Genomic DNA, 14031 nt, shown 5'->3' with positions numbered 1-14031 from the left:
TAGGTACAAGTCCCGGATAGATGGAAGGTTGGTCCCAATGATCTTTTCTGCAGTCCTGATTGTCCGTTGCAGTCTGTGCTTGTCTTCTTTGGTGGTTGATCCAAACCAGACAGTGATGGAGGTGCAGAGGATGGACTGGATGATAGTCTTCAGCAGCTCCTGTGGCAGGTTGAACTTCCTGAGCTGTCTCAGAAAGTACAGCCTCTGCTGGGGCTTCTTCCGGACAGATTCTATGTGGCTGGTCCATTTCAGGTCCCGAGAGATTGTGGAACCCAGGTACTTGAAGGTGTCCGTGGAGAGAATAGTACTACTGTGGATAGTGAGGGGTGAAAGTGGTGAAGGGTCTCGCCTGAAGTCCACTGTCATCTCCACGGCGTTGTCTGCATACTTCAGGAGCTTCACAGATCGTGAGTGTAGAGAGAGAAGAGCAGTGGGGAGAGGACGCACCCCTGGGGGGCGCCAGTATTGGTGGTCCGGGTGTCGGATGTGATTGTCCCCAGCCTCACACGCTGTCGTCCACCAAAATATACAACAGTCAGGGAGCTGGTGATCCACTGACAGACGTCTGTCTATTAGACGTCAAGATGCTCGCAGGGTATTGTCGCCCTCCTGTGGTTGAATTACACCCTGCACGTTTTAAAGAAAGACTTTCTGGTCAAGTTATTCCTATTTAACGAGCAGTCATTCGATAAATAAAAATGCTAAATTACAGAATAGGTTCCAAGGCAACGCAATGCAATGCAATTCACGAATATGGATTCACAAAGCAACATGACACTTGCGGTATTCGTCTTTTCTAAATGTTTTGTTGTTCTTGTTTTCTTATTTTGTAACGGAGACGTGTGTATCTTTAACAGGGGGTGGGTAAGGGAAACTTCATGATGGGTTGAAGCTTTTGACTGGTTTGTGGTCTTGGGGCGCTCACCGGTCACGTGATCACCTTTTGACCATCTGCACTATACCACCTCCAGTGCGCAAAGCACATCGGCGGAAATCTCCTTCTCGGGGCGTCCAAAAATAAAAGACATTCGCGTTGCCGGTACGTTCGAATTTTTGTTTTGCCATACTTAAACGGAACTTTATTTCGACCTTGATTCTACTCATGATTAGTGTGTGGTTGTGAAGTATTTCTTGCTGTTGTTTCATCCGTGAGAAAATGTTAACCACTATTTGGCGTCGCTGTTGTTGAGGATGCTGGTGCAAGTTACTTCACTCGGCCGGTGACTAAAACGGTAAAGCCATTGAATTGCAACTTTTTCTTTCTCCAAACTAACTTTCCCCACAGCAGTAAAAGACTGACATTCGTGATGAGCGATAAAGTGTCATTCTGCATGTAGTGATCGCCAGTGTTGGTGGCCGCAGTTGGATGATTCTGGCGTTTGTAGGTTGATTGCAATTACTAAATATATTTTTTTTGTCAGGGCGAGCAAGTGGACTTGTGACGAGCAGCACGTTGATCCGCATTGGAATTCATTCTGCTTAAGCAGCTTGCAACATAATTGGGGGGAAACACTCATTTTCGTAACTGATTTCTGCTTTTTCCCAGTCCCTGCGTAATTTCAGCTATTGCATGTAAATGAAATCATGACGTATGATCACAAGTGGACCTTTTTTTTTTTTTTGAAAACGGTGTCACTGCAACAGTTTATGCAGTACATTTTTGAATTTATTGAAATGTATTCAAAAGGTTGTTCACTCTGTTGTGTGTGTATATAAAGAGGTCAAAAGTTAACAAAGAAGAAAAAGAAAGACAAATATACTTGGGGCTTTGGTAAAACGTTCATTTGGTGGTTTCTAAATGGAATGTATTGATTCTTATCTAGGCTTTGCTGTGTTCGCATAAATTAAGCAGTTAAGAGTCTGAATTGTAACAAACAAACAAACAAAAGTCAGTAAGTAAATTAAACAGCACAACACACTTATTATCCCTTGAGATTAAAAAAGTGTTAAAAATTCCAAAGTATTCACTTTTTTTCCCCTTTCTATTCCATTGCCGTCACATCCACCACTCATTGGATTACTCAGGATTGAGTCAGTCAATGAAACATTGAGAGGGGACGTTTGTTGTTGCGGGAATCGAGGGGCAGGTCAAGCAGAATGTACATCTATGCAGGTTAAATAAAGAAAATGTTGGATACATAGGACGTGACTAATTGAGCTTAAAAATAAATAAATTAAAGATATACACTAGGCAGGATAATATAGGGCTGATGAGAAAGGCCTGGAGACTTATTTTTGTCGTTTTTGCATTGACATTATCCTGATTTTGTTACTTGCATGCGTATAGTATAAACTAACAGTCACACTTTCTCGTCTTATTCAATGTGAAACTGTCCAAACCGGTGGAAATGTGCACACAAGAGATTGCATAACCTTAGTTTGGAACAGTGTGAAATGTTGTTGACCGAGAAGTAAGAAGCATGTGCCTTTTCTCGCGCACACAGTGGCACGCTCACTAGACTGGGACATTGTTGGGATGCAGTTCTTTACCGGCAACACTGACTCATCATTGAGATGCGGTTGAAAGTGGGCTAAAAGTGAGCAGCAAGACCAAGGGTGAGTGAATCACTCATTTTCGATCAGAGGATTCTTTTGTATTTTGTGTGGCCATTCTGAACATCTGCTAGGAATCACATGACTGTGGAGCTTAATGCATCCGGTAGCTAATAAACCACAATGAGAAAATGTCCTTTTCTTGTTTTCGTAATAATGTACCAGGACAAAAAGAGGATGAACAACTACGGTTTCTGTATTTGCTATATATAGTTTGTAAACTAATAAACAAGCAAACAAACAAACGTTGAGATTTCTAATGTTTAAATACCATTTTTGTCTATGATATACAATTTTCATGTAAAAAAGAGAAGCAATAATAAAATACATTGTACCATACTCCCGTATATACGCATGATATGCGACTTCTTAAAATTCATTTATGTTAGGCGGTGTATTTGTACGGCGCTGATGGCTGAATAGTAGAGCTAAACAATCATTGATCTCATTAACTGATGATCTGCTCTCATTTGAACATCAGTGACACGCCGTCCTGAACATCATTTAATCCTAAAGGCTACAGCCATACTGCAATAAACCACAGCAAGGCTTATTTGCAGAACTCCAAATAGAAGAGGGCACCTTTAACATTGCCACACCGACTTCACTGCACATAGAAATGACTTAAGCAACTCTGTTATATCCATAGAATGGATTACAACCCCCCCCCCTTTTTTTTTTTTTTTTTTTTATAAATGAAGGTTATTCAAAAGTCTAGCTAGAAACAAATCTCAAGTGGGTTAAATATAAACTACAACCATCCAGAGGAAAACTATTGATTTCACAAAATATACAACTTTATTTATATAGCACATTTCACACCAAAAATGATAAAATTATGTCATTAAATTGTACAAGTATACCCAATATTGTGACTGAATGTGTTTCATGCTTGCAGCTTAACGCCAATCCAGACAGAATACTTTTTTCAGCCCTGAAACACGCTGACTTTTCCCCTTGTCATTTGTATGATGTGTTTTTAAAAAGAGAGTTTCGAGTTTTATGCAAGCATCCTGGCTCAGCATACTTGTCAAAAAAGAGGATATGAAGCCTGAAGCACTGCCTCAGGGACCCCCATCACCTATTCACACGCATTATTAAGTGATCGCTTGTTATATAATGTGTGACCAGAGGCTACAAGTGTTCCTTAACCGCGTGTGTGTGTGTGTGTGCGCGCGCTCGTGTGTGTGTGTGCGCTCGTGCGTGTGTGTGCATGTGTACCCAAGCAACAGACGGCTTCATTGTGAAGGCCACACAGAGATCCTGTTATTGGCTGCTTTGTGTCCGAGAGCGATGCAGTGGGAGGTGAATATCAAGACAATAGGAGAGAGTGGGGACATAAATTAATTGAAATGTGCAGAAAGCAAAACACTTCGAGGAGAAGACTATAGGGGATTGTCACATAATGAGGTAAAGGACGTTGCAAAAAGGATGTAGGCTGTTGCTCAACTAGCAAACCCCAATGTTGATCTCAGCATTCTAAAGAAGTGTGTTGACATTTTTGGATAAATGGTCGGTCGCCCAGTCCAAGATCGGTATCAGTTTGAGTTCTGGTTCACAGCTTCACAGTGACTAAGTTTCGACTAACTCAGCACAGAAACAGGAGGGATCAGCAAAAATCATTGCACGCAGGCCTCACAGTTGATTGGTTCGAATTTAACAAACAGATTTAAGTCCTTTTCAAGTGAAATTGTCTAAATTTGACACATCGCATAAAAGAGAGTTGTGAATGATATGGGGTAACGTAAATGATTAAATGTAAGAAAAAGAAGTCACAAGCAATCACAGCTCACTGTGATTGGTTGTCATCTGAGACCTGGCATCCATGATGTCATTTGCAGTCGACAGTACGTAGCAAGATGCATAAAAACAGGAGGATTTTGCCAGTTTAATTCATCTTCCACAAACAAAACATTATTCTGAAGACCTTGTTTTGACTAGTGGTCCGCACAGAACACATAATTAAAAAAATATTTCAGTTGACATCCCCTTTAATGAGCAAGACACTAAATCGAGTTGTATACTTTTCCATGAAGCTCTTTTAATTTGAACTGAAAGAAGGGGCTTTTGGTTCAGAAAACTGTCCTACTCAAGTTAGTACAAACTGACAGGAAATTGCACTTGTTTCAACATGAACTCACTGTTGTGCAGTATGTCTTTCTCCAATCGCAGCAGGGATACTTGTCTCTTTATCTTACACTTCCATTCCTCCCATTATGTGTGGTGTGACTTTTGCTATCCAGGTACAATTCTTTGGCACACTGGCTTGTTCTTAAGTGAATAGTGTCATTGCCGTGGCAACCCTGACTCGCCTGATTGATGGGTCAACATCGGCAGCAATGCATTTTGAGTGACTTCCATCATTGACATGTGTCTTCTCGTTAACTTGCTGCCCACAGCAAATGAACAGCTTTTAAAAAATAGCTCTCAAAGGCAATATGTAAATATTGGTTTCACATTCATAACTGATTTGGCCCGCAGAGAGTAGCGTGCCGTAAACTGGACAAGCTGTGTGTGCACGCTGATGTTTGTGGTGTAAATTGCCCTTCCTCTCTCTGTTGTGTTTTGTGATTGCGTGTCTTCAGAGGCTGCCTAATGGAATATTCCTCAAATTATCTTTTTAACTTATTATCAATATATCTTTTACCCAAGTAGTGTGCTAATCAAGACTACAATCTGCTTACTGTACTTATTGACCTGGCCGCTACAAGCAGGGAAAAGACAAACATTAAATTGATCTCTCTTCTGCAGATTACATGGACGGTGAGCTGAAGTGTGAAAGACTGCATTGCCATGTCTCACTCTGAGTCCGAAGTCACCGTGTGGGACTGGTTATGCGGGCTTCGTCTCGAACAGTATTCCAAAGCGTTTCAGACCGCGGGCCTGTTGACCTTGGCGGAATGTTATCAGCTCACACCAGATCAGCTGGAGCAGATGGGAATATCTCTTCCGGGCCACCGGAGACGCATCCTGGCCAGTCTGAACAAAACTCGAGATGTCACCTCCCTGCAAGTTGATGCGCATTCAATCTTTGCGCAGGATCCAAGAACAGAGCACGAGCAAGTCATGGAGGAGAGTGGACCCTTGATTGCGGAAGCAATATCCGGAACGCAGGAAATACGTTTTGTGAGTGAAGCTGAGAAAGAAAATGCGCGTACCCCTGAACCTGCGCCCAGAGAAAGAGAGAAACCAGTCCCGAAGGACAGACAAGCATCCAGGATGAAAGAGAAAACCGGAGGGACAGAGGAGCTGGTAACTCCTGAACATAATGAAAGGGCAGATGGAGATGCCGAGAAAAAGAGGCCAGTACCAAAAGAGAGATCAAGGTTCCGCTCCAGTGCTCCAGCCTTGCCGGACTCCCATTCCAGCCCCCTCATTTATCCGTCTTGTGATACGTCTTTGCCGCCAGTGCCCCCACGAAGCACCTTGAACTGCCCGCCACAACGCTTCACAACGGCCTTGACACCTTCACCCCTGGCACAAAGCCCCACCTCACCTCAACACACCAAGTTGCTCATCAAAGACACAGCCGCACACAGTCGGTCTTTATCCTTCACCTCAACCCAGAACGTCACACGAGAAACTGCCCAGCCACCTCAGGCTCATCACACCCGAACACTGTCGATCCAGGATTCGAGAAGCGATAGAATGCCAACTATACCCCCCATGGCCTTCACCGTTCTCCCCAGAGAAGAGAGAAACGCTCCGCCTCTCCCTCCAAAGGTTGGCTCGGCACCACCAAGAGGGCCCCCCAAAATACCAAGCAGGCATCCTGTACTTTCTTCCTCCAGAATTGAAAGGTAAGTTTGCTACTCCTATTAGCATAACCTCTATCGCGACGGTTGTCAAGGTTTCAGACCAAATACTTGGACTTTGATTTATTAAAGGGCAAAACTTTCTGAGATGATTATGTAGCAGGCCAAGCTGGACTAAGTCAAATATTTATGAGACAACACTGCCACCTGCTGGACACAATGACACAATTCACTAACGACCTACACTGAAGTTGAGAACATGCCAAAAAATGTCTTTTTTTTTTTTCTTTCTGATATTTTAAACTGCTCGTAATGGTTCTAATGTCATTCTTCTTGAGTTGGACACATGCTCTTTGCAAACTGCTCTCTCTTAAAAAGGAAGTCGCTGCAGTGAGAGGTAGGAAGTCACAATAGAGAACGAAAATATGTTCCAAACTACCCTGTGAGTGACATGGAGAGATTGAGAGAGTGGGTAATGGATGGGGAAGTGGATTTCCTTTTCTCGACAGTTTTGCTCACATTCAGATTTTGTCCTGTTGTCGTTATCAACGTGTTGCACCTCCTTTTTTTCTGGTGAGCAGGCCATTTCCTTCTCTCGCTCTCGCTCTCGCTCTCTCTCTCTCTCCTTCTGACTTTCATATTACTGACAAGCGTGTCTTTTAAAATAACTGTATCAACATAAGGGGAAGAGGACTTGTTTTTACCATGACAACAGGTAACTTGATTTATATTCTCGCTGTCTCCATCGTTCCTTTGTCCCCTTCTCCCTTCCGTATCTCAAACAAGGAAGGTATAAAGTCTCTGCTGTTTTCTATTTTCAGGTTAGCTGGTCTGATTTCTTGTTCAGTTTCCGACAAAACCACCTGAGACAGTCTATGTACAATTTTAATGTATTTAAAATAATGAATGTTTTTTTTCTGGGGGCTGCACACATGAATGGAACATGTTAATATTAGTTTTTGTTTAAACTTGTGGTTACTATATTTAGCAGGACAAGAAACAGTTTCCCCAAGCTGCATTGCTGCATAATGTTGGTTGCCACAAATCATTAGGTAGTTGTGTGTCAAATAGAAGGATTTAATTGTTTGCTCAGTATTGGCTTTGTGCTGTTTTCTATCAATGTCCCCAGAATTCGACACAAGCATTAAGGCATCAATTTACATTGTATGAAAACCGAAATTCGATTGTGTAATACGAATTAATGTGAGCTTGTTTGTGTAAATGAACAATTGAGAGAAAAAGCGCTCCAAATATGCAGCTACTGATTTATAGCAAAAGAAGTGCCTTTCTTTCAGTGCTCTTCTACAAAAATAGGAGGAACTAAGCCAAAAGTCCAGTTTCCCGTTATTGTGGGCCTATTTTTGGGAGGCCTATTGAGAGGACTCATACCCTGATGATGACACGATGAGGTTTTAGTTAGTGCTCATGCTTAGTATGACGTCATGTTGCTCAATCACAATGGTCTGAATCCCATTGTTGTGAAAATGTGTTCGTGTCACTCGTCATATGTTGATGAACTAGAATCCTTTTGTGAGATATGTTAGTCACTCCTTCATTGTGCTGGCCTATTATCATTTTAATTCCACATAAAACTGAAAGTTATCTGCTGTCCTTTCCAATGACTGACACTCGCTGTGGTTATTTGCGTGCCAATTTCCGACATGAACCACATGAGGGAGACTGTAAAAAGACACCCACGTGTTGTTCACCATGTTGAAATGGGTGGAATTTCTTCAGAGGGATGAGTCAAATCTGTTTCTCTTGTCAAACAAATCATAGAATATTAATGTTTTATTTCTCTCCAACATTTAGACATTGGGTCCCGTGGTATGTTGTTTACACGTAGTATCTCATAGGAGGACGCAGGTTCAGACATGTTGTCAACATGAGAGGTAGAGAGAGAAAATTTGACAGGGCGGAAGAACGGAGAGACAAGTTGTGCAGGGGTTTATATTTTTTCTAAACATGGACTCAAGAGCAGCTGTCAGAGTTGTGTGGAAGGAAGTTGTCTGAAGACATTTGTTTTTGTAGTCCCTGTATAGAAACTTGATCATTTTCTTTCCTCCAATGGAATGAGCATCGACAGAACATTTTGTTGAAAGGATTCTTTCCAACAGAGGATGTATAGACTCAGCCGTCTGTGGGGAATTTTGACCCAACCTACCGACACTGTGATCCTCCAAGACTCCTCTGGTCCCCAAACCTCTGGTGACCGCTCCTCTTCTTCTTTGTCCCCCAGTCCTCCTCCTAGCAAGACTGATGGGCTCCTTGAAGAGCAAACTCCAAAGCTTCCACCTCGCATCATGACTCCGCAAACTCAACAAGTCACACAACAGTCAAGCCAAGCTGCAACTCAAATAGCCGTGCCTGCTAAAGGAGTCCCCCAGCCGCCTCCTCAAACAAGTGAGCACTATGAATATTTATCTTTCTCTTATGCGCTTTCTATCAATCCGATTTATTTCAAATTCGGAACCGGATGTGGCTGCATGAGTTGTAAACAAAGCAAAACAAAAGCTGCTCTTAGGGCCAGCAGCAGTAAGTTAATGCTGCAAAGACTGCTGCTGCTGATTACCTCGGTGTAATTGATCACTTTAGTTCCATTTACACATTTTCTGAATCTATACCATTGGGTATATCCTTTTTTTGTGTGTGCATGGTTTTTGTTGTATTTCAAAAGTATCGTGCATGCATTTATGTTGTCTCAGTCCTGCTTATATCCTAATTGTCTGAATTGTTTTAGCGGTGTGCCCACCAGATTCCGATTCTGATATTTATGAAGAACCGGACGCATCTTATGCCAGTGTTCATCCATTGAACCTTTTAGACAGGGTATGAGGTTTGAGGTCTTTGTCGGAATTGCATTCATTTAGAACCTGTCTGAATGACAACAATCTCACCTTTTAGGAAATGTCCCTGCAAGTGCCTCTGACAGTGAAGGGGCGGTACAGTTCTTTATGCAGTGATGACGAGCTCCTAGAAGATGATGAGTGAGTTATACCCGACAATAATATTTACTACACATTCCGAAAGACACACAATGGCTGTTTGTCACAAAGGCACACTAGTACTTTAATTAGCAGATAGATAGATAGATAGATAGATAGATAGATAGATAGATAGATAGATAGATAGATAGATAGATAGATAGATAGATAGATAGATAGATAGATAGATAGATAGATAGATAGATAGATAGATAGATAGATTTTAATGTCAGAGTTTGAAATGTCCAACTGCATTTGAATGCACCTACAATGGTGGGGTAATTAATTTTTGGCGTCCTAAATTTGTGATTTTTGTAGAAATGTTTTTTCAAGTGAGCCTTTGCATTGATGGCAAGGTTTTGGCAGCTTCCTTGACATGTGTATATGATGGCGCACATGCCAAATAAACTATAACTAGAGTCAGGGGAGGAAATGCTCATAAACTTTCAATAGTATTTTTTTTAAATTTTATTTAAGGTACCCAAATTACCAAAGCAAAGGAGGAAGACAGAGGTACGGTGTAAACAATCCCGGTACACTAGAGGCCAAAATGGTATGCTGGTAATCCGTACTGCTGCGTACCGGCCTTTTCACGCAGTGAGACACACTTGAAATGACTGCTGTCAGGAATTCACTCCATACTGGCCCCAAAGTGAAAGTGAATTTGATTACAGTGTACGTAAGGTTGCCTGTAATGTCTGACACAAAGGGACCGGAAAAACTTGTAGTTTCTCTTCTGCCACAAACAACATTCATGTTTTATTTTGAGGGCAATGCTTCGCTGTTTTTCTTGCGGAGGTTAGTGTTACGTCGTGTTGTGGGTGCTCATTTGTGCTCATCTGTAGTCCTAGCGTGTGGGAGGAAGCAGGCCTTAGCCCCCTGCAAAGCAGCATCTTTCTGCCCAACACTGGCAGACTGGCGTCGCCCCCTAAGGAAGACAGCTCCCAGCTCGCCGCTGTCATCAAGATGGGCTGGCTCGACAAGAATCCACCTCAGGGGTATGACATATTGAGCAACTTTGAATATGGGTGCACAGATATGGAGAAACAGTCCTAACAAAGAGCCATAGTCAGCAGTTCCTTATGATTGGTTAAAATAAACATTTGGCTGTGCCTTCTGCACAATGTGTGGATACGCTAAACATGGACAACTGCATACTATTGATGCATGTGTAAACATCAGTATATGAACAGTATTAGGGCACCTGGATGTTACACATGGAGCTTGTGAAATTTGCCATTTCCAAAATACATTCTTCTTCTCCAAAAATGTTGTCTGTCAGAGTTGAACGATTTTTATGTTTTGCGATTGTTCATAGTCGTCAGAGTCTTTTAATAGTAAATATTTCACTTTCACAGTCAAAGTAATAGCTTTCAAGGTTTTGATGTCATTTTCCTTTCATGTTTCAAATGTTAGGGTACATAGTGGATCGCGCACAGAAGCTTGATTTGATCAAAATTGTCATTTGAATCAAAATCACAACATTTGTCAGAAAAAGTGCAATTCAGTATCTTTCCTAAAATCGTTCAGTCCAAGTGTCTGTGATAAGTTGGTACCGTTTTGTCACCATCAAGAAGAGGACTTGTGAGGCCAGAGGTCGGTCACTAGTGTGTGTGTGTGATATCACATTCCCGCACTTTGAGTGTTTTCTTCTGTGTATGCTTCTACACAGGGCCCTTTATTATCAGAGACGATGGGTAAAGCTAGATGTTGACTACTTGAGATATTTCGACAATGACAAGGTAACAACTTGCTGACAATGCCATATCTCCGTTCTGTTTGTTTTGATATTCTTCTGCTTGGTTAATTTTTTTTGTGGCTGATATCTTTTACAGCAAGTCTATTCTAAGGGAATCATCTCGACAGCATCAATAACTAATGTGACAAGTGTGGGAGAGCTTAAGTTTGAGGTCATCACAAATAATCGCACATTTATCTTTAAAGCTGAAAGTGACGGTTAGTCTGGTTATTGAACTGTTTATTTTTTAAATAGTACCTTGTGCAATTAAAACTTATTTTACTGTTTGTGTGCATGTCACCCCCCCCCCCCCCCACGCTCTTCTCAGCTGAGAGAAATGAATGGGTGAATTTGCTGCAGGATTGCACAAGAGGGCGCCAGAGACGCAGTACATTGACCCCTGGTTCACCTTTGACTCCTGAGTTTAAAGGCTATTTAGAGCTCAAAGGTCTACGCTCCAAACTATATACCGTTGTGGCTTCAGACAAGGTCTTTCTCTATAAAAATATAGAGGTGCGTGGTTGTAATGTTTGTTTTTCTTGTATAACTAGTTTGTAGATTTAAAGTACTTTCCGAAGGTTTTTTTTGTGTGAACTATTTTTCAAGTGAGTACTACGCATGAACGGTCTGAGTACTGATTTTCAACTACCTCTGTTTTTTTTTTTCTTTCTTTAGGACTACCGTATTGGAGTGGGCATCACATCAATTGAGATGAATGTAGGAAATGTTAAAGTCACTGATCGACGCAGTTTTGATCTCACTACACCCTACCGCATTTTCAGGTACTGTATGTGCAGACAAAATGTAATACCTGCTCACCTTCTTTTCATATCAGACTTGAGTTTGTACTTTTGTACTGCATGACTTTTATTTTGTATATATTAGTGCTCGTATCAGATCATGTTAGTGGTGGTGAAGTTTGTGTGGTTTGTTTACGATCGTGGGTGCGTGTGTGCGTGCATGTGCGTGCGTGAGTGTGTGCGCGCGTGCGTGTGTGTGCGAGTGTGAGAGAGAGACATTTACTGTCTGACACGTCACCGCCCACTGTGCAAAGACTCAGCCTGACAGGATGTGGAAACTGTACGTGCCTTGTCATATGACCAGTATATTTTTGGTTGGCTGTTGAATCTTAAATCAATAATTTCAAAAATTAATTTGAATACGTTGGTCCAAAATCCAGTCCCTCAAAGAGGATTTGTTTTGACGTATAATCAGAAATGTGTCAGTCTTGTGATTGTTCATTTATTGTAATGATTTGTGGATACAAGGTTTTTAAATCAAACACAGAGAAAAGACATTGTGTTGGCCTAAAAAGAAGAAGTACTTAATCTATTTGTGTATATCTGGAAGTTGGTTTGGATCCCAGTTTTCAACTTCAATATATTTAGCCAGACAAAAGCGGAATAAGAGTCATTTGTGAGAAGATTTGAAGGGATTCACTTTGGACTTTTTTGAGTCCCATGACTTGATTACATTGATGTTGTGATGGCTGCAGTAACACTTCGAAGTTTGTTTGTGTCTGTCCGCAGTTTCATAGCAGAGTCAGAGCAACTGAAAGATCAGTGGGTAGACGCAATGACCGATGCCATAGGTGAGGCCTTGTCCAATAGCGAGGTTGCTGATCGGATGTGGGCGGAGCCAAGCAACAGTTCCTGCGCCGATTGCGGCGCCCCCAAGCCGGAATGGGCGGCCATCAACTTGTGTGTTTTGATCTGCAAGCGATGTGCAGGTTTGCATTTTTTTGGATGTGAGAATAACATCTTTATAGAATTAGAAAGAAGTTTGGTGTACAGATGGTTTGAGTATTTTCCCAAATGTGTTTACAGTATATCAGGAATGTATGGCTTTTTGATGTGATGCGAGAATGTAAGACCAATGTGCGTGTGGGGGGGAAACTTTCCTCTTGATCTAAGAGTTGCAGCCAACAAAAGTATTTCATACATGTGGGTTTCCTTCAAAGTCGGAATGTTTGATGTGTACATGTGTTTCAGGAGAGCACAGAGGACTGGGGCCTAACATCTCTAAGGTTCGCAGTCTGAAAATGGACAGGAAGGTTTGGACCGAAGAACTCGTACAGGTATACACACACATAATTCGTGGCAGTTGCCTTTGATGGAAATTTTAAAAACTCTTTGGGTCGAGCCCGACGAATAAATGACAAGTGTGTACACTACCAGGAGAACATACAGTGTCAAAGTGTTGTATCTCTCCACACCTGTGCAGGTGTTCCTCTTGCTTGGCAACAACCGTATTAACGGTTTCTGGGCAGCAAACGTCCCACCTAGCGAAGCTCTGTCGCCCTCGAGCTGCAGCGACGACCGCCGGCGTTTCATCACTAACAAGTACCGCCATGGCAAATATAGGAAGTATCACCCTTTATACGGAAACCAGAGAGAGCTGAATAACGTAAGTTGCACGTTCCTCTTAAATTCACTCGCTTTTGTTTCGAAAGATCTGCATTGCTTGAGCATATAGTGAGGCCATTTGGGGGGGGGGGGGATTCAGACATTTAGGCAGGCGTTGATATATACTGGGAGGATTTAGATGTTGACCGCTGTCTCGACATGTTGACTTCATCGACGTTACACCCATTTTTACGGTATGTATGTGTCAACACTCTCGCTGCCACTCACTTGAGTGTCGCCTGCACCATGTTTGTCCTCGAGGTTCACATTTCAATGCAGCACGTATACTACGGCGGAACATTTCAAGAATACACATGAAATCGATTTTTCTCTTGCATTCCTCTTTCATTAAAATGATTGACAGGTTTATTTTTTTTTGTCAAAATCAAAAGTAAAAACACTCATTACTCAATTTGACAGCGATATTTCTTGTAAGAAAAAAAAAACTGCATTAAGTTCCCACATATACAGTAAGAAGGTTTATGTGTTTCGACTCTCAAACAGAATTGATGATGCGAAAACAAATGTAGCTTCTGAATCACAATTGCGTACTAATTTGTTGCTCATTTTTAAGTGTTTTAAAACAGTTGAGAACT

The 14031-nt window shown here is 41.8% G+C and overlaps 1 protein-coding gene across 10 annotated transcripts in view; it reads left to right on the top strand.

The window, feature by feature from the left end:
* Positions 1 to 915: 915 nt before the first annotated feature.
* The window catches only part of LOC133155131 (arf-GAP with Rho-GAP domain, ANK repeat and PH domain-containing protein 1-like), a 29051-nt gene continuing 15935 nt past the window's right edge, over positions 916 to 14031 (top strand). For 3 of the 10 annotated variants that reach the window (XM_061280166.1, XM_061280167.1, XM_061280160.1), the window contains exons 1-14: positions 1075 to 1232; positions 2445 to 2556; positions 5305 to 6353; positions 8548 to 8711; positions 9049 to 9137; positions 9213 to 9295; positions 10138 to 10290; positions 10965 to 11034; positions 11128 to 11248; positions 11359 to 11543; positions 11706 to 11812; positions 12560 to 12759; positions 13022 to 13107; positions 13254 to 13436. In XM_061280166.1, coding sequence (XP_061136150.1) covers positions 5347 to 6353; positions 8548 to 8711; positions 9049 to 9137; positions 9213 to 9295; positions 10138 to 10290; positions 10965 to 11034; positions 11128 to 11248; positions 11359 to 11543; positions 11706 to 11812; positions 12560 to 12759; positions 13022 to 13107; positions 13254 to 13436 — 2448 coding nt within the window. In that variant the 5' untranslated portion in view covers positions 1075 to 1232; positions 2445 to 2556; positions 5305 to 5346. The other 7 variants (XM_061280163.1, XM_061280162.1, XM_061280161.1 and 4 more) reach the window with 7 other exon arrangements.

Source organism: Syngnathus typhle, linkage group LG6 (genome assembly GCF_033458585.1).
Source record: "Syngnathus typhle isolate RoL2023-S1 ecotype Sweden linkage group LG6, RoL_Styp_1.0, whole genome shotgun sequence".
NCBI classification, from domain to species: Eukaryota; Metazoa; Chordata; class Actinopteri; order Syngnathiformes; family Syngnathidae; genus Syngnathus; species Syngnathus typhle.
Note: the sequence above shows the minus strand (reverse complement) of the source record. Positions and strands in the feature narration are given on the sequence as shown.